General features: G+C 36.8%; 1 protein-coding gene across 1 annotated transcript in view; it reads right to left on the bottom strand.

Annotated features, from left to right (window-relative positions):
• Med12l (mediator complex subunit 12-like) overlaps positions 1–27,468 on the bottom strand; it is a 306,200-nt gene that overhangs the window by 9,922 nt on the left and 268,810 nt on the right. Inside the window, exons 38-42 of the mRNA XM_005393030.2 lie at positions 25,614–25,825; positions 13,754–13,843; positions 11,911–12,140; positions 10,208–10,364; positions 7,715–7,810 (exon numbers count right to left, since the gene is read on the bottom strand). Of these exons, the coding sequence (XP_005393087.1) occupies positions 7,715–7,810; positions 10,208–10,364; positions 11,911–12,140; positions 13,754–13,843; positions 25,614–25,825 (785 nt within the window). The remainder of the gene's footprint in view (positions 1–7,714; positions 7,811–10,207; positions 10,365–11,910; positions 12,141–13,753; positions 13,844–25,613; positions 25,826–27,468) is intronic.

Below are 27,468 nucleotides of genomic sequence, written 5' to 3'. Positions count from 1 at the left end.
AAAAGAAAAGAATATATCAAAATATCCTTAGCAACATTATTTTCTTTTTTTTGGTACCGAGAATTGAACTCAGGACCTGGCACTTGCCAGGCAGGCGCTGTGCCACTGAGCTATATCCCTTGCCCCTATCACCGCTATTTTTGAAATTGGAAACAGTAAATGCTTAGCAGTTGACGAGGTGATTAAGCAATGGTAGCAGAGCAGTAGAAGGGACTGACTTCATAGCTTGTTAACATTACAAACAGGTGAGTAAATCAATAAAAGCATACATACACAAAAAGATTACAACAAATTATAATTATAAACATTATAATTATAGGGGTCTGGGGATATAGCTCAGCAGCACAGTGTCTGCCTGGCAAGCACAAGGTCATGAGTTCAATTCCTGGTACCAAAAAAAAAAGAAAGAAATATAATTATAAAATTAATAATTATAAACAAATTATAGTAACATACAGTTCCAAGATTATTGACCATACCTTCTAACCTGAAATATAACATGCCAGATCTCAGCATTTAAAAATTTAAAAACATTTTAAATTCCCTAGGCTATCCTGACTTACACACTTGTAACATTTTGCCCTTTATTTAGATTTTGGGTTTCTCATCTGAAAGAAATCATGAGATATTTAAGCTTGCATGTCTGATTTATTTCATTTAACATTATGGTCTCAAGGTGCATCCATTTTCCTACAATTGATTCAAGTTCTTTGTTTATGGTAGAATAGCATTCCACTGTTACAGATTGTTTCTAGATGTTTCCCCCAAATCTGATGCAGTCATAGGTGGGGCTTTCTCAAAAGGGGCTGGACCTAGAATGTGTGATGCTGAGATTAAGGGTGTGTGATTACTAAATCAGTCCACTGATTGGTTTGGCACCTAAGCCCAGTAGCCTAGAAACAATATTAAAGGGGCAGAAAGAAGCTGCTATGGTCACTTGGACTTGCTTTTTCACTACTTTGTTGCTTTGCTACCTTTTGCCTACCATGAACTGTTTCTCCTCTGTGATCCCTATCTGCCACACCACTCCACCCTGGAGCCAGCCAATTATGGACTAAAACCTCTACAAACTGTGAGCCAAAATAAATTTGTCCTCCTTTAATTTTGAGTGTCAAGTATTGTGTCTCAGCAATGACAGTAATAACTAAGACATCCACTGTGTATAAATGCCACATTTTCTTTATCCATTCGTTAATGCACTTATAGGTTGCTTCCAAAACTTAGCTATAATGAGTTATGTAGCTATGAACAAGGGTATGCATGTATCACTGTAATATGCTGTCTTTAACTTTTTCAGGAAGACACTGTGCCTAGAAGGGAAATAGCTGGGTCAGATGGAAATTTTGTTTTCAGATTTTTGGGGAATCTCCACACTGATTTCCATAGGAGCTGCACCAGTCTACACTTCCTTCAATAATGTAAAAGGATTCTTTTTCCTAGCAGCCTTGCTAGTACTTTTTATTATTTCATTTCTTGATGATAACCATATTTTCTGGAAGAAGGTGGAATCTTTGTGTTGTTTTAATTTGCAATGCCTAATAGCCAGAGATGTTAAACATTGTTTTATGTATTTATTGGCAATTTATACTTTCCTGAGAAATGTCTACTTATTTCAATTGCCCATTTTTTTTCTTCTTTTACCTAGGGAGCTCTAATCTTTTTTATTTTAAAGAGAAAAAAAGTAAAAACAATACAGAATTTGAAAACAAGATGATAGAAAATTAACAATGGTTATTAATTTGCATATTGTTATCTTCAAAGTAGTTGCTCAGATTACCAGATACAGGCAAACAATATAAACACTAACTGTTCCTTTCAATGAACTAATAAACATTAGTAATACAATTATCTTAGTTACCTTATGTGTGTGTGTATACATATGTATTTTTCCCCCTTCCATCCCTTCTCCTTTCTCTCATCCCAGTTTTTCTTTCCTTTTGAGCAGTTTCTTTCCCTTTCACAGTATCTATTGTACTTTTTGGATTTTATTTACTCTTTCAGTTTCTTATACTACAGAAACAATATGAGGTTTACACATGTGAGTCTGGTTCATTTCATTTATGAGTATGGTCTCTAGTTGCATCCATTTACCTACAAAAGCCTCAAGTTTATCTTTCTTTATAGCTGAGTAGTACTCCATTGTATAAAAATACCACATCTTTTTTATCTCTTGCTCGATTGATGGGCATTTAGGTATTTTCCAAGATTTACCTATTATAAATTGTACTGCTCTAAACATGGGTGCACATATATTGCTGTGGTATGATGTTTTCAATTCTTCTGGAAAAATCCCCAGAAGGGGAATAGCTGGGTCAAATGGGACCTCTAAGCCTAGTTTTTTTGAGGAATCTCCACACTGATTTCCACAGTGGTTGCACCAGTCTACACTCCCATGAACAGTAGACAAGGGTTCTTTTTTCCCCAGAGCCCCATCAGCATTTGTTATTGGCTGATTTCTTGATGATAACCATTCTTTCTGGGGTGAGAGGGAATCTCAGTGTTGTTTTAACTGGCAATTCTTGAATGACCAACGATTTTGAACATTTTTTCTTTTTTTTTTTTTTTTTTGCCATTTGTATGTCTTTGTAAGTATGTATTCATCTCATATGTCCATATATATCTTAAATATTAGGTCTCTGTCCCACAAACAGCTGGCAAAATTTTTTTTTCCATTTTGTAGATTGTCTCTTCCCTGCTGGTGCTTCCTTTGCTGCACAGAAGTTTTTAATTTGATATGATTCCATTTGTTGATTCTTGTTATTTCTTGTAAAATTGGGATTCTGTTCAGAAAGTTCTTGCCTACACTTCTATCATCAAGGGTTTTATCTATTTTATCACTCAGTAGATTATTTCTGTTTTTTTTTTTTTTTTTGGTTTTTCTCCGGTACCAGGAACCGAACTCATGACCTTGCGCTTGCCAGGCAGGCGCTTTTGCCACTGAGCTAAATCCCCAGCCCGATTATTTCTGTTTCAACCTTTAGATCTCTGATCCATTTTGACTTTAATTTAGTGCATGGTGAGAGACATGGGTTTGGAATCAGTCTTCTGTGGGTGAGCAGCAAGCTTTCCCAGCTCCAATTTTTAGAGGCTATCATTCTTCCAGTATGTTTTTTGGCACCTTTGTCAAGGATCAAATAGCTGAATGTGGCAGGAGTTGTTTGTGCATCCTCTATTCTATTCCACTGACCCACAGGCCTGTTTTGGTGAAAATGTCCTCCTGTTTTTATCACTGTAGCTTTGTAGTATAAGCTGAAGTCTGGGATAATGATGTATCTTGCCTTGCTGTTTTTGCCCTGCAATGCTTTGTTATTCACGGTCTCTTCTGGCTCCAAATATATTTTAGGATTATTCAGTTCCGTGATAACTTCCGTTCGTATTATGATTGTGGTTATGTTAAATGTGTGTATTTGCTTTTCGAGTAAGGCCAGTTTGGCAACACTGGATTTGCCTATCCAGAAACTTTCCATTATCTGATGCCCTCTTTGATCTCCTTTTACAGAGTACTGCAGTTCTCATTGTAGAGGCTGAACCAACTCGTAAGTATTTAATTTTTCTTTATGCAATTGTACATTGTTTTCCTAACTGTTTTTCCAGTGAGTTCATTGGTGGTAAACAGAAATGCCGGTACTTTTTATGTGTTGATTTTGCTTCCAGCTATGCTACTGAATGTGGTTAACTGTAAGAGTCTTTTGCTGGCATTTTTTATTTCTTCTACATAGAAGATTGTCACCTGCAAGTAATGATGACCTGATTCTTCCTCTTCCATACATATCCCTCTTCTTTCTTTCTCTTGTCTGATTGCTCTAGCTAATATTTCAAACACTGTATCAAATAAGAATGGTGATAGCAGACATTCTTGCCTTGTTCCTGATTTTACAGGAAAAGCTTTCAGCTTCTCCCCATTTAATATGTCAGCTGTTGGTTTGTCATAAATGACTTTTACCAGATTGAGATAAGGTCCTCCTATATCTATTTTCTTCAGGACTTTTATCACGAATAGATGTTGAATATGTTTTTCAAAGGCTTTTTCTGTGTCCTAATGAGATAATCATGTAATTTTTGTCCTTGTTTCTGTGATGTATTACATTTAGTGCACTGCAGAGGTTGAACCATCCCTGCATCCCTGTGATGCAGCCTACTTGGTCATGATTTATGATCTTTTTGATGATTTCTTGCATTGTTTGCCAGTATCCTGTTGAGAATTTTTGTGTCTATATTCATTAATGAGACTGCCTTGCAATTCTATTTTTTTGGTTTGGACCTTGTCTAGTTTTGAAACCAGGGTAATGTTAATTTTCAGGGACTATTCCTTCCCTTTCTATTTCACTAATAAATCTGAGGAGTATTGGTGTTAGGTCCTACTTGCCAGTTCTTATAGAATAGAGAGGTGAATCCACTAGGATTAGGGCTTTTCTCAGGTGGTAGGTTTTTTTCTTTAATTTCATTTCCTGTTACTGGATTTTTTTCAGGGTTCTTAAAATCTCCTTGGTTCAGTTTTGGTAGTTCATATGTATCTGGAAACTGATCCATTTCTTCTAGGTTCTCCAATTTACTGGAGTATGGATTTTCAAAGTAGTTACTAGTAATTTTAGGAATTTCAGCAGTGTCCATTCTGATTTTACCTTTCTCATTTCTTTTTTGTCTTTTTGAGACAGGGTCTTGCTATGCAGTTCAGGCTGGCCTTGAACTCACTTTGTAGCCCAAGCTGGTCTCAAACTCCCAACAATCCTCCCACCTCAGCCTCCCGAGTGCTGGGATTACAGGCGTGTGCCACCACGCCTGGCCTCTGTGGTTTTCTTCTGCCATTGATTTCTAGCTTTACTGTGCTAAAATCTAATAATATGCATATTTTACACATTTCTATACATTACAAATCAAAGTTTAGTAACAGGTGGATGAAAGCCCAAAGGAAAAAACTAATGGAGAAGTTCCAGCTATTATTGGCTTAAAGATGTCAATCTGAATTTGCTGAAATTATAAGAACATGAGCCCACAAATAAACATTCTTATAAAGTAGTGTTAAGATGACAGCTATACATCTGTGTGATATACATAAATTTTCAATGTATAGAAAATATATACATTAAATATACATAAATTTAAAATACAGATGATAGATTTCATTTGTGAACTATACATTATACATATTTCATATAGTATTATTGATATGTATGAATCAATACGTAATACAAAAACCATTGTTAATTTCCTACTACTTTGTAACTCTGTATTGTTTGTATTGTTCTTATGCTATTTTGTAATTGGATGTCTGTTTGTTAATGTTTTCCTTCATTTTTAAAATAAAAAAATTTTTTAAAAAGCTAAAAATAGTATGTAATACCATAAATCATATACATATTCAATAGCAGTGGAAGGGCTCCCAAATTTAAGGTCTGCATTTTTGTAAAAATAGGTATCACATAGCCATTTTCTTATTAGCGATGCTTAGCCAAAGAAGTTGGACTTGTCAAATTATTATGTTCCTTATACTTATTAGTCAAATTATCACTTGTGAATTTGCACTGAATCTCTAAAAAAGTTTAATTATGTGACTTCACTAGTACTTTACATAACCTTGCTGGCAAAGACAGCATTACAGAATGACAAATCTTTATTTTAAATTAGAATTTTTTTTAAAAAAAAGGGGCTAAAAATTTGCTGAGTCAGCATCAAATATTTCCAACACTCAACATGATATATATAATTTACAGATACTTTATTTGGTTTTTGGAATACTATCAAATACCACAATTTTTGTTGTATGAGAGTGATACTGCTATAACTTTTGTACTGCCTGATATAATATATATTTAATATATATTTATTTTTAAATCGCTAAATTTAACCTGATGGTATATGTAACAGAATACTGAGCATAGTCAGAGAAAGAACTTAAACTCTAATAGTTGTACATTTTAAAGATCAAAGAGTTAAACATTAGAACTCGTGTTTAAAACATAACAACAACAGGAGTCTCTCCTAGAACAACTAATTCCTGCTAATGAGCTTCTAATGATAAAGAAGCAGTCAGTGAATGTTTAGATACTGCATCTACTTTAAAAAGATTTTTAAAGTCGATTGCAAAAATTGCTATGGCCATCTTAAAAAATTAAAGGATCAGAGATAAAACAAAAGTTAGATTCATGATAAAGAATTAATTAAAAATGGAGTTCAAATTGGACACGGTAGTGGCTTGGTAAGTGTACCAGGAATTGTGCTATCCCGGGTGATCATACTAAATTTGTCAGTCCTATTTGGATACAGTCCTCTAAACATTTAATCTTAATCTAATTCTTCCTAATGTACCATTTCATTTGCCACATTGGTTCAGCTTTTCTACAAAGTTGTGAAACCACCCATCCTCAAATCCAGTGCTAAAGATCATCCATATCACCGCTTTCCAGTATGAGATGTGTGCAGGAGTCTGATCATCCTATGCAGTACTCACAAAACTCACACTGCTGAGTGACATGGAAAATCCTCTCAGTACTTTTTTCTTCTGAGTTATGAATGCTTATTGTTTGCAAACAAGTTGGTCTGCAAACACAAGCATTTGGCAAAATTTTGTTTTTGTTTGCAAACTGCAATGAGTGACAGACTTGACCACGACCATCTTTCGCACACAAACGCAGCCATCTTTTCCAAAATCATAGGACAAATTAAGACTGTGAACTGAGGTACCACTGTATTTATTTGCATGTATATTTCCAATACTATGTGGTAAGGGATATAATCATTGATGATGGTGGTAAATGCTTTCTTTTCAAAGGTATTTACCTCAGTAAATAGGAAGACAATTTAAGTGAAAGTAGGAAGTCAACAGTAAAACGGATATAATACTCACAAAAGTAATGGTTATAGTGAATTTCTCAGGTTTACAAAACTTTGATGCCATGTATATTTCCAAATTTGATTTGCACAGTTAGTGACCTGTACTAAACATTGCATGGTTTTTCTTATATGAGAAACCCAAGATACAAATAGAGCAAAAAACAGATACTAGGAAGTTGGGAGATCTTTTTCAAACAGGAAAGGGAATAATAGGAGAGAAAGGAAAAGAGAGATAGAAAAATATGGGATAAATAAGGACTAACAAGAAAAAATAGAAATAAAGCTTTTGTAAAGCTTTATTCTACCAAGAGGTAGAAGTAGCAGGGAGGGGTGAGGGGATGGGGAAGGAAAGAAGAATTAAGATTTGTTACATTTGTGTACAAACTCCCCATAAATGCTATCACTATGTACTGCAACCCTATACTAATAAAACAATTAAAAACTAGATAAAAATTCTCCAAGTAAATTCTAATTGGCTAAAAACAATTTCCTTTACATCATTAAAGACTATATTTTAGAAAGCTCTCCTATCCTTTTTGTAAATAGCAATGTAAGATAATCTTCTAAATATACATACTAAATCATAAGTCTAGCACTGTTTAAAGACCTTGAGATTTCATTCTAAAATGTTAAGTCCGTGTAAGAGTCTTAAAATTTTTCAAGAGGAAAATGGTATAATCTATTGAACCACGATATTCATTTGTATTTTTCTATAAAAACAAATACATCAAATACAACAACAAAACTGTGATCCACTTCTAGGGAAAATATAGTAGGGTGTATTTAAGCTATTTCAATTCTTTAGAAGCTAATGGACACAGAGAATGCAACCTGCCTTCAAGGAAGAAACCCACACGTCTGAGTCCAAAACAGGAGGCCTTACCAGAGGCTGCTGGGGCTGCATTGCTTGGAGACCGAGGGTCTGATTCTGGGACTGTGAGGACTGCTGGGGCTGGGGAGGCTGCTGAGGCTGCTGCATCTGCAAGAAGAAAGAAGATTATACCTTCAAGGGAAGAGGTTAACGCCGCCTTGGAATTTCTTTCTCCCTTGTCATTTACCTAATTCTGTTGCAGCAAAAACGTGTCATTTAAACAACAGGGCTACTTTCTAAGAAGTGTGTCATCAGGCAATTTTGTCAGTGTCAGATCACCGTACTGCGCACTTACACAAGCCTCGACGACACAAACACATACACCCGGGCTACGTGGTTTCTGGGTATCCGTGAGGGCATGGCCAGTCTGTGCGCGCACATATGCCAAACAACACGCCACTGAAGCACGAGACAAACAGAAGAGGTATACGTCTGCTGCCGATGAAATACAACGAACTGTTCTAATTAAACATTGTTTAAAGGCAAAAGGAGTGCATTCTAATAAAATCACGGAGAGTATAGTAAGGAAATGCATCCACCAGAAACATTTATGACCATTTCAGCTCATCTGTGTATTGAATATAGTTGTACATGTTACAAATTTGCGTGACTGGCAGTGCAGTGGGCTGGTCTGCACCAGCACTATCACAAACATTTTTGTGTTGTGTTGATGATAATGAAAGTTATGATCTCACCAGCTTATAGACATTTTTGAGCTCCATTACAATCTCGTGAGACCACACCAGTATATGCAATCAGTCACTGACCAAAATACCATTCTGCGGAAACTGACTCTGTACCTGCCAAACCTCCTTCATCCTTTAAGAGTGAGACAAAGTCTGTTTTCCCAGGAAGCCTGCTCAGGTCACTCCAACACCAAGACCTCCTCCTCTGGCATCAGTGTTCACCATCTACACCATCTCACACCATCTGGGGACCTCCTCCGTCAGTACAAACCCCTTCACATCAGCTGCCCCTCTGCATGTACGCTGCCTGTCTCACCAGGTCAGATGAGCACTGCTCAGTAGTTACGTTAGTCTCCAGGACATGTGGAGGTACCTCTTAGGAATTTTAATTTTTATTCTTTGAAAGAAGATATAGATTAGCTTCTGTGAGAAGTTCTGTCATAAATTGTCAGCATAAAACTAGAAATAATGTCAAAGACAAAGTTGGGTCAAATACAGAGCTCTTGGAAAATGCTCCCAAGTCACAGAAACAACAGGGTGGGACACAGAGAAGAGAAAGATAAAAATCAACTTTAAAGGCAACTGGGCCGGGGTTGTGTTGCACGCCTGCAATCCCAGCACTCCAAAGCCTGAAGCAGGAGGATGACCTTGAGTTCGAGGCCAGGCTGGGCTACACAGCGAGTCCAGGCCAGCTTGAACTAGATAGCGAGACCCTGTCTCAAAAAAAGAAAGAAAGGTGATTGCTTTCTCCCAATCACCGAGATACTCAAGTCCCTTTGCTGTTTCCTCCTGCAGGACAGGTTTCTTTCCCACTAATCTCATACCACACTTCATAGGTACCCCAGCCCCACTTAGACTCACCCCCTCTTTAATTTTTTTATTTTATTTTTTTTTTTTTGCAGTTTTGGTGATTGAACCCAGGGCCTTCTTAATGGGATACATGCCCAGCATTTTTTATCACTTTTTATTTTGAGACAAGGTCCTGCTAAGTTAAGTTGCCCAGACTGAGCTCAAAGTTATTTGTCCTTCTTTGTAGTATATAAAATAGGATCTTATTTAAAGTTGGAATGATGATATGAGTAGAGGTCAGCTTACTTTCTCATCAGGAAATCCTCACCCAACCAATCACATAGGGCAAGTTTGTGAATTATAATATGAAGCTGAACTGTTAATAATGAAGACATAGGGCATGGGTAAGCATAACTGCTTGTATTTCTTAAAGGGGGAAATTAGAAGTAAAATTGTGCTAATAGGAGTAAGTATTTAAGACTCTCAAGTATTTACATTAAGTAAGTAAATGATAGTTCTCTAGATTCTAAGAGAGATAAGAATAAGTACACCTTTGAATTATCCTGTTTCTCCAATTTCACCATCAAATCAGATCAGCATTAAAGAAACTTTTTTTGGATTACAGACTTCTAGGAAACTGGTAAAAGCCCTACAAGTTCAGGAGTTTTTTGGTCTGTATGTATATTTCATGTATATGAAATGCTCCATTAAAATTGCAGGCACCTGGTTAAATCATGACTGGAAGCTGAGGCCTACTGTTAAAATAAGGCATCCACATGACTCTCTGAATTTGTGAAAGAGGAAGGAGGCTCTGCAAAATACTTTCCCCTGTTCACGACCCGGAGACGCACAGAAAAAGAACTTTTGCTCAGGTTGAAGTAAGCTGTACCAGTTCAGCTACTAGTGTCAAAGACACAGGGCTCCTTGGAACTAGGCAATTAAAACCTAGTGGATCTTTTATCTTCTAAGACTGCTGCACATCTGCAGTGCCTGAAGGGTGACCCACTGCCCTCTTACCCTTGCTGCCTACCTGGAGGAGTCTCTGCTGCTGTCGAGCTTGTGGCTGTCTGGGCCTCATGGGCTCCTGAGGCAGGGGCACGGAGGGGAGGTTTGGATGTGCAGAAGTCAGAACAGCATCAATTCCTCCGGCCACCAGAGGGCTCTGCTGTAAAGCCTGATGGTTCAGTCTGGCAAAGAATAAGGGAACCTGTTTTAGGCCCATCTATACTATCAAAGTTTTAGTCAGTGCCACCAGCACATCACAGATATCCATGAAGAAAATATCAGTGTTCAATAATTACTTGTACAATTCTAATGGGGGAAATAGGAGATGCAACAGCATGTAAAAAGGACAGCAAGCACACTACTTAAGGCAGAATCGCAATCATATATAATACTTATTTAAAAATTCAACAGCTTTTAATAATAAGTGATATTAACTGGACGTTTACTTTGGAGCAAGCACTGTGCTAAACGTCTGTACTATTTATTTCATTTATAGCCCTCTGAGGTCAGCAGTTTTGTTATCCTCACTTTAAAAATGAGAGGGCAGAGCCAAAGAAGTAATTTAGGACCACTCAAAAAGCGAAGTGCATAGGTGGGATTTGATCCCAGACTTTTTTGAGCTATGAAGTTTATTGGCTTTATGCTATGAAGAAACTTATTATAAAAATAACAAATATTGTGCATGTTTTCCAAAATAATGTATTTTCTCTAACTCTCAGTGATTACCTGGAGCTGACATGCAGCCACTTACGGTACACATGGGAGCCATGCAGCTGTCCGCTACACTACACAAGTCTGCATGGTACTTAATCTTTCAGGATAACACTATCCAGTAGCTCTTACCATGACGACTACGCTGATTCCTGTCTCTGCTTTCCAAGAGGACAGCCACTAGCCATCAGGACTAGTTACATCACTTTTATGTATAGGGGCAACACAAAAATGCAGGGCTCTCTCATCAAATATCAGTAAGAGTATCAAGAAATAACAGAACATCAAGCCAAGAATGGGGCCGTTGTAAACACAGTCGCATGTATGACTGCACCAGCCATACTTCCCAGTCTTGCCCTGCTGGCCACATTTGGCTACTGAACATTTGTAATGTGAATGGGACAGTGGAAAAACAACAGGTTGAATACAATGCAGTCAGGCTAAATTTCAATAGCCACCGGCGGGTTGTAGCTACAATAATGGGCAGCACAATTAAAGCCTGTATCTAAGGAATCTGATTAAAACAGGAGCCAAAAAGAGCTTATTATGATCCTGTTTTACCACCCATCCCTGAGGAGAAACAGAAGCTAAGTTTTAGTAAAATTGTTACGAGTATCATGCACAATTAGTACTGACATTATAAATATTACAGCACTTATTACAAATTCTAAGAAGGCATTGATAAAAATGGTCAATAGTTTTTCTCTTAGATGGTTTGGTGAAAAAAAAGAGAAAAGATAAAATATTAGCGTACACAGACTAATATCATCTAAAAATACGCCCATACCATGAAAGAAGTGGGTCAAAACTACAGAAGACTCAAATAAAATAAAATGAGGCGTTCCTTATTTTTAGACCTTCCCTGCATCCTACTGAAAATGAGATGCCAGAATATAAAGTATATGCAAATAAGTAAGATCACAGACATCGTTATAATACTCCATGCCCAGAAGAAGCACAGCAATGTATCAGAATGTGAGGTTTTCCTATTGCAATCATTATTCCTATTGGCATCACCTCTGAGAACTAGTCAAGGGCTGCAGGTACGGCGAGGCCTGCTGCTGCACATAGCCACTGGGCTGCTGCTGAATCTGTCTGAGTCTTTCCATTAGCGCAGGGCTGGAGTGTGCAGTTGGGTAGACCCTGGAGTTGTAGCTGGGAGACAGGACCACACCACCAGCTTGCTGCTGGGCTGTTTGCTGCAAAGGCATCTGTGTTCCATACATTGTATAGCCCTGGGGCATGGTCTGCAGAGAGGCACAAGGGAAAAAGTCAGTGCTCCATTTCCCCAGCTAGATTTCTCATCACTAATACACATGGGGCAGACACAAACACAAGAGGACCTCCCTGAGATTTTTCATAGACCCTTATGACTTAAAATATAAAAAAGACTTCTGCACTAATGGCAGGCAGTCTAGCAAGGAAGCTATAGAATGAACTGGTTGCATAGTAAGTCACTAGAAATTTCAACTTAAAACTAAATGAATTTTCATTTGGTTACACTGGCTTTTAACATCAGTTGTTTAGTCTGAGGGAAGGGAATGGAAGGGAATGTTTCTGTACAGAAATAATTAATAATATCAATGTTCAACAGATCCCAAACATCATTAATATTTCCAAAATGACTCGAAGAGGTACCCATGCCCAATGTAAGTTAAAATGAAGTATACTCTCCCAATATGTGACTACACCCTTGGGTCTGACGGATGAACTGGTTACCAACAAAAGAAAACAACACAACTATTAATAGCAGGAAGGATGAGATTAATAGGGGGAACTCCTAACGGCAGGAACAACTGATGACTGTTCAGTACCCTCCTGACTTGCTTTGATCACGGCTCCTTTCAGTACTCCACCAGTAATAACTGGGACACTTACTTTTTCTAATCAGTATTAATATATAAGTGCAGTACCTAGTTCTCTAATACTTGACACCTTATGTAAAAGAAAAATCTGAGGTTCTATTGGATCATAAACTACAATTTACAGAACAGCATGCTGACTAAAGCAGAGCACTACTGAAACTGAAAGCACTATATCTTAAGGTCATTTTATGCTGCTGACTTGAAAGATGAACTACAATGAACTTTCAGCAGACAGTACAAATGGAGGGCTGCATGCCTGGGAGACCAAACATGATTCAATTTTAGCCGGGGATCCAAAATGAACTGCCAGCCCCACAGGAGTCTTGCCAACAAGAGCTCTGGATTCTGAGAGGAATAGGTTAAGAGTATATGGATGCAGAAATAACAAAATTGTATGTAACTGAAGATTATATATTAAAGCAAGTATTATATTAAGGCAAGTACACCCCTTTTGAGAATCTGCTGTGTGTACGATGCTATACTAATTCCACAGGTTGCCTTAAATCTTCACATCCTTTACCTTTTTTTACGGATAAGAAAACCAAACCTCAAAGTAACGTGCAAAATGTCACATGGTTAGGCAGTTACCATAAACTGTGTTGAGGTCTTATTTCAAGTCCTTGTTATCTACCATAATTTCTCATCAAAATTATCTTTGAATATGTCAGTCCCAGTCATGAATTACAACATTATGCATTATAACATAAGTATTGCTAAGACTGTTAAACATTTCAGTATCTGCCATCATTATTAATATAGTTCAGAAGTATTTAATTTTTAACTCAAGGACTTCCTAAAACATTTTATGCTCTTTTATCAATCCCGAGACTGATTCAGCAATTACTCCTAATGGTTCTTTGAAATGACAACAATGATCTATAAGGAGAAGCAACTGCTCTAGATCTGATAGGGAGTTGATATCTGGTTTATTGGCTTTCCTGCTTCAAACAAAACACATTAAAAAATCGAGCATGAGCTTGGAAGGAATGCGGTACCTGTGCCTGCTGCAGCCCTGGATACTGGGGGAGTTGAGGAGAGGGTCGGGCTTGTGCAGCAAAGAGAGCAGCCTGGTCCCCTGGCTGGGCCTGCAAAACAAAGCCCAGGCAAACTCTTGGTCATTACAGTAAGTATCTGAGTTGAGCTTTGGTCAACAATCCAAACAATGTAAGACATCAAGTCTCACGACATGAATACGAACTCACAGACTTTCAAACTGCATTACATGCTAGCTCTCATCAGTTTCTTATGTGTGTACAGAGTGTTGAGTTTTTCTTCTTAGAAGACTACAGATGCTCCCAAAGACAACGAAGACAGAAACAGAAGCCTAAGTTACCAACGGTCTGCACAGCAGAGAGGCTCCCTGGCACCCTTCCTGTACACTGCAGGGTAGAAATTCCCCTCTGGGAGAAAGGCATGATTCTCTAAGTGTGAAACCTGGAACCAGAGGGCTGTACTACCCAGTACCTATAAAAGGGAAAAACTGGTACACGCAAATGACATACAAAAATTTCATGACTTCTTAATGAAGTTTCTTCACAGTGATCTAAAAATTGCTTACTGAGGCATGTACTCAAGGGAAAAATCTGGTACCTATGACTCTGATAATCAATTAGACCAGTGGTGGCAAACCTGTGCCATGCATGCCGCAGCTGGCTGGCTATTTGTTATCACTGAAAGTTCTAAAAGGTTCACCATCACTGAATTAGACGACGGTCAATAAAAGACTGTAAGTCAACTGCAAATATAATCCTAAGTACATGTAAAATAATACCAATTAACATCTTCATCAGTTTTAATTTAGTACATGTCTTAGCCTTAGGTCAATAAATATATTGATAAAAACAGTGCTATGAAGTTTTTATGTTTTGATGGCGTAAGTTATTCTAAGGAAGCCTATAGCAATAATCATAGAAAGAAACCTGGCTTCCTGCCATCCCTAGGTTTTTGCAGAATTCGCAAAGTGTACAGAATGAGCTTTATTATAGAATTATTTTACTACTGTCTTACAACAGATGTTATTTTAAAATGGATTAAATTACAGTTAGATAAAACATTTTAATGTGTTTGGGAAGTACTGCAGATATTTTCAGCAAAGAGAAAGGGAGAAACATATAGCTTAAGAGGGAGAACACTCACACTAACAATACAGTGCCTGCCTGTGTGTGGGCCTCTCCTTATTCTCATTTTCTCTAAAGAGTTCTCCAGAGAAGAAGATCCCATGTTCTTCATACGGAACACACGAGGCTCAAAGAGGCTAGGCAGTGCGACAAGCTCACCCAGCCGGACAGGAGGGCTTAACCATCCAAAAATGAGACCATGGAAAATTAAATCAATCAAATCTTTAAATACCACTCTTTACATCAATTCTCCTTGACATTAACTCCATATAAGGCCCTGAAATATATTTGTGCGCTTCTTTGTGAGAACAGATACATGTGTATGATCATTTTTACACAATAGAAGAAAACAACTATTTATATGTAAGTTAGAACACTGGGATCAATAGGTAATCAACTGGTAAGCCTGTCTGGGCTTTGAGGGGAATGGGATGTGTTCTGTAGGACAGTTGCATGTAATTAGATAAAGCAAACTCTCCTAACTCTACTCCCCCTTTGCTTACTGAAGAACCTTGTGGAACACACTAAAACTTACAGTGGGGAGGAGGACAGACTCCCAGGAAAAAGATGTATTTGAACTACTGGAACACTCTTATTGACAAATGACACTAGAAATCATGGAAATTTAACAAATATAAACAAACTTATTTTTCTACATAAAATATCACAAAAACTAACATTCAAGGAAAGGGACTATAACTTTAAAAGCAGCAAGGAGAAAGAAATAAAAAAATTGAGATACAGTTTTGACATGCTAAAATTCACCTTTAGATATTATCTGGACATATTATATTCTTTCCCCACTGTCAATTTTTCCTAACATATTACTTAAGTGCAGCAGGAAATAATTGAGATGTGCAATATTCACCCTGAGAAAATCACAAACATGCGAAGATGGGTAGCATGCCCCAAGTTCTCGGTGAAAAGCCTTGTCACCAGGGGTTGTTCTGACAGGAAAATACCTTTATCTCTCTGCAAGGCTGAAACAGATTCCTACCTTTGATTTTCCAGAATAACGCCAGGAATATATTATATCAATTTTTTAACATAATTCAACTTGTTGAGGGAAAAAAAAAGTTACTTAATACCTTGAAAAAGTTCACAAATGTTCAACAAGGACCATAATGTGGGAATGAATGAAAAAAAAACCTAAAGACTGAGAGTTGGACATTTTTTTAAGTCAGTGGGCACGGTTTTGGCTGTGTTAAACCAAGAATATGCTACATAATGTATCATCTAAATTGGATAGGCCAGGGTGACAAGGACAAAGGGAGATCATTAATCTCATGCAGCAATTAGGGCATGTGGTCACTTTGATTATCTGTTATTTTCTGAAAACATTCTAAGCTTTACTTCTTTGCTTAATTTTGAGGAAGGTTCCTGCAGTTGTCCAGGTTGGCCTTGAGCTTTCAATCTTCCTGCCTCAGCTTCCTGAATAGATGGGATTACATGCATGGGTCACTGTTTTAGTTATTTCATTTTTTTTAAAATCAGTTCCTAGCACAGTGTCTACATTGCAAATGCTCAGTAATTCAGACATATAGAGGTAAACTAAGATTTATATTTCAGTGTAAATTACTTTACAAAGTGCTGTCCAACTGTTTTGTAGTTTATAGATCCTTTGTCTGGAAAACTAATGTAACTGAATATTTAGCATCTGTCAAGCTAATGATTTCTTCTCTCTGCCTGCATGAATGTCTGGAAAGTAACTCAACTTCTCTGTCTTTATTCTGCTTGAAACAATGAGAAGCAACATTAACTTCCTATCTTTACAAATGGAAAAAAGATAGGTAAGGCGCCCCCTCTCCCCTAGTACTGGGATCATAGGTATGTGCTGCCAGTTCTGGGCAGAGCTGGTTTTGGATGGAATATTTGGGTCTAGCCAGGTTCTATATGATTTCAAGCATATTAGCAGGGGAGAATATAAGACATTTGTGTCCCTGCTGGAGCTCCTGTGGCTCAGATACCTGGTTTATATGCACTACGGGGATGATTTACTATCAAGTGGGACATTCTAAAGGTCAGACAGGCCGTTCTCCACTTTGCTACCCGAGTTAATTCCCACACGTGTCATTGTCATGCATTTTACTTTAGGTCTGCCTCTAAAAACAAAATATAAATACATTATATTTTCTACAATTTTCACTTCCTAAAAACTCCTGAAGAGGCTGTGCTGTTCAGTGTCAAGTCATCTTCCTAGCTTTCGCAGGACAATTCTCTTCTTGTTGCTATATTTTAAATGAGACAGGAAAAGAAAGGTTGACTCAAGCCTTTGCAGCGTTTGAATTTATGCATCCAGAAAGTTTAAAATTTTTGATAAATCAACCTCAAACTCATTTTTAGTTCTGGGTCTTGTTCTTGTCTATATTAGTAATCACTCCCTCAGTTAACTGAGTACATGTGAAAATCTATTTCTAAAAAAGGACTGGCTATACTTTAAATGAGCATTCAGTATACATTATAAGCAGCAACATTTCACAATTAGGAGTTTCCTGGACATACATTCAATTTACTAGTAATTATCTCTTCAGATTCTTAATTAGTAACTTGCAATCATTTTAAAGGTTGTAAAGAAGTAAATTGTTTCTGGAAAAACACAGCCAGATTTTGTGACAATTTCTGAAAACACTGATTTTAGAAAATTTATAAATAAAATATTAACACAATGCAAATCAATAGGAAGGGTTTATTTATGACTCCTACTCTGAAATAGTCTGAGTCGTGGTGCCCAAGACTAAACAACAGCTGGTGTGAATGAGAAGGCATGGTCATCGTGTCACACTAGCTAGTTCTGAATGCAGAACAGACACAGAAAAAAATTCTGTAATTTTAAGAGATTTGTTGGTCACCTCCATTTCATATTTCTGTAAGGTTTCACTTCAAATACAATTTTGGGGGGAATCAGTTAATACTAAATATTAGAACATACTGATTCATTCTAAAATAAACACATCTCAAAAAATAGTGCATCTTTAATACTTTAATAACATGTCCATAAATTGTGAATATAACAACATATGTAGCCATTATATTTCTAATATGGGAAGATGAATGTAACAACTGGTAGACTAAACATTCATTCACTTCTTAATCTGGGAGAACATTAAAAAAATAAGAAATGTAAAAAGGACAGCAAAGACACATTTCTACTAATTTGAATGAATTTTATAAAATCAGAGAAGCTTATTTTAAATATTTAATAAACAAAATATTTTGTCTGTAGGAATACTTTTTTCCAACAAAAGTAAATGACTGATGCAATTTGTGTTCCTCTGAATGCCATTATCATCTGAATAAATGCCCGTCAGCAAACATTAAGTTGTCTCCAAAATATTTTTAAATTATCATCTAATTGAAATTTTTAAATAAATAAAATCCTTACCTGCTCTCTAATATACCATATCAAGAAAAATTGAGTATTTTGAGTTAAGTTTGTGAACTTTTCTCTACTGAGATAACTTTTAGAAAAACTGCCTATATAACAAGTATTTCATAAGGAAAGTATTTTCAAGATTTGAATATGCAATTAAGGATACATTCACAAAAGTATAACGTTACCCATTAAAATGGCAGTGAAACAAGGTGACTTACATTCACATCTGAGATGTGTGCTCGTTTTTATTCTAATGCTTCTTGGGTTTATGTTGTGAGTTGGCTACCTGATAGAAACCTATAAGTAATTTAATGCAAAACATGCATTCTTAGCTAGCCCAGGCAAAGCAATAGAGGTGAAGTCTTATAACGTGCATGCACAAGACCTATGCTCAAAGGAAAAAAAAAATCTCCATACCGGAAAGAAAAAAGGAGATGAGGCGTTTTGTTAAGAATCTGGGAATAGCCAGTGAGTGGGATGTGATGAGAAGGGTGTATTTCATAACAACCACAGTTTTCATTATCTTGCATTGGCCTATCAATCAGCATGCCATGCGTTCCTCTACTGATGATGTAAATTACCATAGAGAGAAGCAGGAGCTCAGAAATAGATGGACTCAAACCTGGGACTGGGATGAAGGTGCACAAACTTGTCTATGCTCTCACGAACATTTATTGGTTTTTATACCATACACACATATAATGAAAATCATAAGGTGATCAAAGGGGAAAACTTTCAGAAAAGAATTCCATTAAATTGAATATGATTGATGCATTCATAATTCTGCATTATAATCTCAAACATAAACTAAGTAATAGTGAAATGAATATAGTAACTATCATCAATTATAAGAAAAAAACCATTTCTCATTCTGATGTTCAAATGATAATGCTATAAAGGTTTACTTAAAGAAAAAGGAAAAAAAGAAAAAGGAATGCAGCAGGGGTGTTACCATTATGTTGTCAAAGTCTTCCAGAAGGGAGACAGCAGAGCTACAGAAGTCCTACAGAAAGGGGACAGCAAGAAAACGGCAGACAACACAGATAAGATTTTTTAGCCTAATGATGTGGAAAGCCAAAATACATATGAAATATTTCACTTTAAAACAATGTTTTAGGGAGTTAAGACCCAGGCTCTACAGATTAATCTCTATGTCAAATGATCGACTGCCGGTTAGGACACTGATAAATAATATGGTGATATTCATAAAATACTATTCCTGTACTGTAAAGGAATAGCACAATTTGAAAGTTAGATGGTGATATAAAAGAAGTAGGGAGGTGTCAGAAACAGACCCTCGCTGTGACTAAATGAGACCAACTAGGGGCCAGATTCCATCATAGCTGATCCCCTAGGAGTGCTCGGAAAATGTGGGTCATATTAAAGAGACAAGACAGTAAGTGAACAAGTCAGCAGGTCATATGCTGTTGGAGGACATAGTTACATAGCTCCATGCCCAATAAATGCAAGTGAACACAGAGCACCAGGCTAGCCACACCTTCCATCAACCACAGTAGACAACGGATATAAATTTACAGTGCCATCAGTGTTTACACATGCACAGGGAATGTGATTTGGAAAAGGCAAAAATGCTACTTCACAGGTAAATGATTCACTTCTTTAAACACTTTTATAACTGGATTCCAAGGGATAAAGTAACTGAAATATTAAAAGTTTCCCTGAGCTCACTAAGTTTAGAGACAGACATAAAGCCAAGGTTTTTCAGAAAAAGTGTTTTACTATGCTAAGGATTAAAAAATATATAGGAGAAATTTTCTAAGCAAATAATACCAATTTTCACCATTTTTGATATAGGTACATAATTCACCAACTCTGTACATTAGTCCTAATTCCAATAGCCGGCCCCACATTAACAGTTCATCTCTATGCCACAATCTGCTGTCCTGTCTCATAAACACCAGGCTCTACACACTGTCCTCTAGTTCATAATATTTGCCTAATCATCATTTCAGTCAATGAAATCAGCAGTTTCCACATCATTCACACAAACACAGAAATATCAGGTATTAAGTAGTAAATAAAGTATCCACTTTCTTAGACATGATTTCTACCCAACGAACAAACAATAGGACTTAGGACACAGCTACTAATTCAGTGGCTTCCTCTCCTGAGTTCATTTTTATCACCAAGTGTATATGTGCATCCCTAAGTAAATGTGTCAAAAGTAATTACCAAAACTCAAGATTCCTTTCCACAAAGCTATTTTGTATACCTTTAAAAATAAAAATGTAAGTTGAAATACACTCCAATTGTATGTTCTGGAAATTTACATGAGGGAAAACCTGAATAAAAAATAAAATAATAAAAGATACTTTAAAAAACGCAAGTAATCAAGAAATTGCAAATACCACAATACAATTGTACCTGCTCTGATTGGGAAAAAGAAGGTCTACTAATATCAAGGATTGGTGAGGATGCAGAAAAAGGAAAATATTCATTATTACTAAAGGGAATCAACACAATTTTGGAAATCAAGATTGCACTTTTTTACTTCTACTTTTTTACTTCAATGTGTGTAGAAGAAATACACAAGAATGTTTACTATTGCATTAACAGTAAGAAAAAAACTGGAAATACCTTAAATGGCCATCAACAAGAGAATGGGTAAATAACATGTTAATATCCAAAATGAAATGGCAATCAACAGAACAAACAAATGAATAAAACAATGTGTAACAAAGTGAATATAATTCAAAACTCAGCCACATGAGTTTGAATAAAAAAACATATGTGATACCATTTTTATCATTTCAAATAAGTAAAGCACTACTGTACAATGTTCATGTAAACAGATACAAAAATATGTAGTAAAGTATAAAAACACGAAGAAAGAAAAAATACTACACTCATGGAGGTGACTGCTTCTTCATATGAAGGGAGGGAAATGGAAGGAAATACAAGGAACCTTTTTCATATGTGTGATTTTTTTCATGACACGATCTGCCATAAATAGGCAGAACACTAGTATTTAATAAAACTAGATGGGGATAGGTACATTTGCGTTTATTTTATTATAGTCTCATCTATATTCTTGAAATACATCACTAAAGAGCGAGTGGGAGGGGAAGAGGAAAAGAAAGAAAGGTAACATAATCCAAACTGGTAACATATCCTTAGGGTATGAGATCCGTCACTGAACCAAGGCTGTCTGCCCAACTTAAATGTGCCTCATCAACTTAAAAAAGTTTATTTTAATGAAGTCACAGGTACACTTTTGCCAACAAGCTACCAATTCTGGGAATTCTGACCTAATAGTCCTTCCTTCCTTTGATTACCTAATTCCTTCATTTGGATACACAAATGATGAGACCTGCTCCACAGGTGATAACCTAATCTACTTATAAGCTCCCACTAGCTATCCCTGGGCATTGTTCCAATCTGTAAGAAATCTTCCCTTCACTTTCATGGAAATCTTTATGATTCGTAACTGGTAGCTTGTACCAAACTGCTTTCTGCCAAACCTGTCTCAATCAATTTAAGCTAGACTCTTACCTCTGTCTTCGTTTGGATTCTTAAAATAAATGGTCAGGTACAAATTACTGCAAACAATAGCAGAATAGTTTCATACACTGAGAGAAAGAAATTCAGCTAAAACACCTCCAAATAAGGCCCCTTTTCTGCATCAAAACTTAAGGTTCTTTCTGAAAGGCTTTTCCTTAAATGATTGACATTGTAGAGATAGGGAAAAAAGTTCCTGCTCTCAGAAGAAAAGCACTGAGTATAGGAAAGAAATGACTGGGAAAATAATGCAAGTAATGTTTTGTATTATTAAAATCAATATTGTATGTTTTTTGATAGTTCCCATAGGATATACAAAAAATAAAATACCACACTGTAAGATAGTTTCCACACTGAAATTGGAATGGGTCCCTCTAAAGTTTGTGTCACAGAATTTAGACAATGAAAACATACTCTAAGAAACCAAAAGAACTCCTAGAAGAACTACACATTTTTATTAGCTTGTTGTACTACTGCCACTGAGTAAACGATTACTACATTAATCTAATTAGGTAGGAAGAGCAAAAGGACTGCAACATAAATTCAGAAATTTGTATCTCCTCTGCTGCATCCAGGTTTTGAAGACAGCCACAGCAGAGGTCATTGCAGGGGTGAGTCCTCTGAAAGCACCCAGAGTGACAGCTGAGTGTGTGGATAAAAATTACCTTGCTAAGGACTCAGGCTACCAGGAAGTTCTAGGCTTCTGAAAATAGCTGCTCATTTGATATGTCATAGATTTGTATCTGTGCTAGTAGATGAAACGATGATACAGTGTACAAGATATTAAGAAGCCTAATGCTTGACCTCAAAAGAAAGTGGGTTACTGAAAAACTGCCCTTGGAAACAGTCACACCCAAAGCCTGGAGAAATTAATCACGCTATAAAAGACCTGCTGAAATTCCACAGTCAATCATGAAGATTAAGAATAATGGAAATTTTCCAATAAGCTTGCTACAATACAGGAAACAGGTTTCTGGAATAATGCAATTACAAAAGACAAGGAGAAAAACAATATCTAATTTTCTCCAGAAGAAGTCAAAAACTGGGAGGAGTTACTAGCCTTTGTATGGCAAAAGAAATTCAACTCATTTCTTGGTATTTAATCTGAGAAAACATTAGTTCCAAAATTAGAATCAACATTTCTGTATTGTTTCTTATCATAAAATGATCAGTACTTAGAAAAGTAATGAATTGTGCCTAACATTATATACTACAACAACTTGCCAATAAATAAATAAATAAATAAATAAAATTTTGGGGCTCGGGATATAGCTCAGTGGCACAAGCACCTGCCTGGCAAGTGCGAGGTCCCAAGTTTGATTCCCGGTACCCAAAATAAATAAACAAATACATACCTACATACAACTTAGCAATATTATTTATACTCCATATATTTTTGCCTTTACTTTAGATGTGGATTATTATGAGGAGGATTTTTCCTGCCACAGCACCATTTTCGCCTAGATTCCAGGTATATTAATAGCTCACACAGGACCCATTAGGACAGAGGAAAGGCACTACATTTCCACAGGAACACCTAATTGCAGGCGAAATACAGTATATGATACATGTAAATCTTTCTTACTCTTAAATATTGCTGCTCCCATGAATACATGATGTTAAAATACCTTCCTCAGTTACCCAGTACTTGAAGAATTATGACAGGGTGAGAGGCATGTTGCTAGAGAAAGCAGCTGAGACTTCAAGGCAAGTTTCAATTGTTAGAGACATGTCAAGGGAGAAGGTGAAATAAATACTGTACAGCAATTATTGTTCTGAAGCTGTGAAGCTGACAATGAACTATTTCTTGATGTTTATGAACTTAAACGTTAGAAAAAATTTTTTGAAAGTTCCAACATTAAGACAGAGTTAGTACAAAAGAATAAATAATAAGCTGGATACGCCGGCACACACCTGTAATCTCAGCACTGTGGAGGGCAGAAGCAGAAGGACTACAGGTCCAAGCCTCAGATGGGGAATTTAGCCTGACTCTGTCCCAAAATAAAAAGTAGGGAGCTGGTGACGTAGCTTAGTACAAAGGCCCTGGGTTCAATACCCAATACTGACAGGAAAGAAAAGAAAAAACCAGAAAGAAAATAAGGACTACCACTAATTTCCGTTAGTACAATCAGTATAATTCTGAGTGGTACAAAAGAATATCGGCTGGTACATTAAATGCCTCCAGGAAGCTGCGAGATAAGGGCATTGACCAAGTGCACGTGGGGTCATCAACCTGTCTCCTTTACATGTGCAAAGATACCCTTGACCGCCTGTAGATTGTTTTATGAAATTCCTTTTAAAATTTGTTGTTTTAAGTGAAATTGTTTGTCACAGTTATTAAGAAGTGAACCTTCTGAGTGCAGGCAGGCTGGCCTGCAAATGGCCCAGTGCACTTTCCCCTGGCTTAGGACCACTTACAGTTATTAAAGCTGAATTCAGCAGTAACAGTTTGAAAGTGGGCTACAGACAAGGGAAATTATACAGTGTGATAAAAAGGCAAATATGAAACACTAAATTAAGTAAATTTTTTTAGGCTTTATTACCTTAAAAGATAGCTGAATTTTTTCTAGTAGAATGGCTTATCAACTTCTAATAAATGCTTTCATCTCAATGAGGACTTAAAGCAGTGCCATAACTATGTTTGCTAATTTTCAATAAAAATTAAAACCAAATGATGTCTTAAATAGCTCCAAAAATGTTGCTTATAGTAGCAAAGTCAGTAAGTTTTAAATATTTTATCATTATGTTTTAGGAGCAAGTTAGGCCTCCCCTCCCTGACACCCAGGGAGCTAAAGCAATCTCTAGAGGCCAAGACAGACAAGCATGTAGTAACTGCTGTTTATACCCTCATGCACTGTGGCTACTTTCTTCTTTCTTGTCCTGCCTATAACTCAGGTAAAAAGGAACTATTTTAAAGAATAATCTCTCCACTTTAATTCCCCCAAATCCATGTCTCAAATGCAAAATTGCCATGAATTATAAAACAGAGAGACGTTTAAGAAGTTATCCAAAAGACAAAAAAAAAAAAAATTTAGAATCTTATGGCTTCTCTTAAGCAGAACACAAATCCAGACCAGCTATTCCATTTGAGGATCAGAGGTACCTAATTCATCTTAGAGTTCTCATGGGATCTGAGCTAACTAATGCATTTAAAATGTTTAGAAATGTTCTGGCATACAGTAAGTGCTCTATTAGTGTTAGCAATTATTATCAAACTAGTGCATGCTCATTTTATAAAAGATGGAAAATATATAATCACAGAAACTAGAAAAAAGTCATAATCTCACCTCACCCTTACATAAATGTACTTATACAGATTCATAGTTTCCATGTGTCTATACCAAGTTTGGAGCAACTTTCACTGATATTTTGTTAAACACAATTATTATCTAAAAAGAAAACTGAGTTGTAGGGCATAAAAACAGGAATAATATGAATCAAGAATTAAATGTGTCCATACAGTGACTGCTGTGTGTTACTTAGTCACTGTCTGCTACAGAGCAGATCATACACTAAAAACAGCGTCAAGCAAGATTCTGTAGGAGAAACCTAGGAATATCAGAGCTTCAGAGACACAATTTTGAAGTAAAAAATTAAAAATTTACTTGATAGTTTCAAATGACTAGCAAGTCAGTAGCACTTATTTTGAAAGAGAGTTGTGATAAACTATGGTATTTTGACTTCTTTGATCAATGACAATAAAATAGAAAGTAGAGCAGGTATTTATAAGTCTGTATAAAAGTGTCTGGGTATATGCATGTAGGAAGAATACGCCACCTACCAAGCCCACCCCTAGCTGGAGGAGGCAATGAAGTGCAGAAGGTGGCACTGCAGCACTGAACAAACCTGTTGGAAAGGTCGAGCCTGGGCTTGCCTGAGAAGGCGCTGCTGCTGCTGCTGCTGCAGAAGCTTCATCTGGATCAGCTGCTGCTGTGAGGTGATGGCATGAAGGGAGGGCGGCTGCAGCACGGCACCTGAGCGGCGCTGCAGCATGTTGGACAGAGCTTGTTTGGTATTGGTTGGAACGAAGGAGCCAGCAGGGTCCAATCTGGAGCCCCCTACGAAAGCAACAAAAAGCCAGGGTTTTCTGAATGCTAAAAAACCCAGTTCTCCTTATTTTATAAAAACGCAGAAATTTCACCTTCTAAATCAGTCTCACAATATGAGCAAAAGGGATCCTAATGCACTGCCCTTCCACTCTGACTGTTTAGATCTGTTAAGTTTATCATTTTCAAAAGATGAAGAGGGCAATATACAAGTTAATTGTACATGGGTTCATACAGGTCACACAACAACTGATGAAACCAAATGCCAGAAACAAGAAGTGGACATAGTTTGGGAATTCTGTGGGTTCAAAGTGATACCAGGCACTCAGGGACTATTACCTGCATAGTACATTTGGCTCAGTGATGTACTTTGCCCGGCGACCTAAGCCAGCCATAGACAAACTTGTCTCTTAAATAAGTCTACAGCTCTTATTATTTTAACTGCTTTACCACAGCAAAATAAAATGTCTATTTTTGAATAGAAGGGCATGAAAATACTTTGAAAACTTGAAATACTTGGAAACTTCAAATACCACAACTCTAAAAACCATTTCTTCTTTTGACGTTTAAAATCAAGTAAGACTAGAAACACTGACTATATTGTTGTTTAAGAAACCAAAGGAAATCCTTAACATATCTGCATATATAATTTGTCACGGGCTTTCATCAGTTACAAGAAAGTTTTTCAACTTGCTGGCTTCATAGCAAACGCTAATCTTTCATTCACCACAGCCTATGTTTGGATGAATATTACAGAGAGTAACTATAAATTACTCACAAAAGATATTTTCTTTGTTAAAAGCAAATTCTGTGGTGGAAACAAACATTTTAAAGGCGTTCACTTGAGCTGGGCATGGTGGCACACACCTGCAATCCCAGCACTTGGGAGGTGAGGCTGGACGGTCAAAAGTTGGGAGGCCAGCCCAAGCTACACAGTGAGTTCAAGGCCAGCCTGAGCTACAAAGCAAGATCCTGTCTCAAAACACCAAGAACAAGTGCTCATTTGAAAAACCTGTATTACTTTTAAAACTTCGTATCACAGTCAGTAATAGGATTAATTAAGCCATTTGGTGGCATTTGAAGAACATCCGCAAGCAATGGAAAGTGAACTCAGTAACATGTGCCAAGCACTTTCATTACAACAAGAACTGGAACTATACTAATGCATAACTGATTCATTTACAGAAAAGGGAAAACTTTTTTAAAAATTAGACTATCCTTTCCCTCTTTCTGTAATGGGGGTTGAACCCAGGATCTTCACATTGAGCTACAGCCCAAGCCCCTTTTGAAAACTTTTCATTTTTTAACACAGGGTTTCAGTAAGTTGCTGAGTTGCCCTAGCTAGGCTCAAACTTTTGATTCTCCTGCCTCAGCCTCCAAGAATATTGGAATTATACCACTTCTGGCCCTTTATCTACTTTCAATTTTCCTAACCCCTATAACTTTTCCCCCCAGCCAAATGAAGAAATAAAATGTTATAAATATACCTAAAGTCCTCTGTATATTCCTAATCATTTTTCTCAACTTCTACCAAGTGCTATTCCAATATGATATTTATTATTCCCTCACCTTTCCTTACAGCTTAATCATGGGTGTGTGTGTATGTGATGAGAGGTAAGATATGCATATGTGGGTATGGGGAGGGATTGTTTTAC

The sequence above is a fragment of the Chinchilla lanigera genome, unplaced genomic scaffold, assembly GCF_000276665.1.
Source record: "Chinchilla lanigera isolate Chin_1 unplaced genomic scaffold, ChiLan1.0 scaffold00047, whole genome shotgun sequence".
In the NCBI taxonomy this organism is placed as follows: Eukaryota; Metazoa; Chordata; class Mammalia; order Rodentia; family Chinchillidae; genus Chinchilla; species Chinchilla lanigera.
This window is presented reverse-complemented; position numbering and strand designations above follow the sequence as displayed.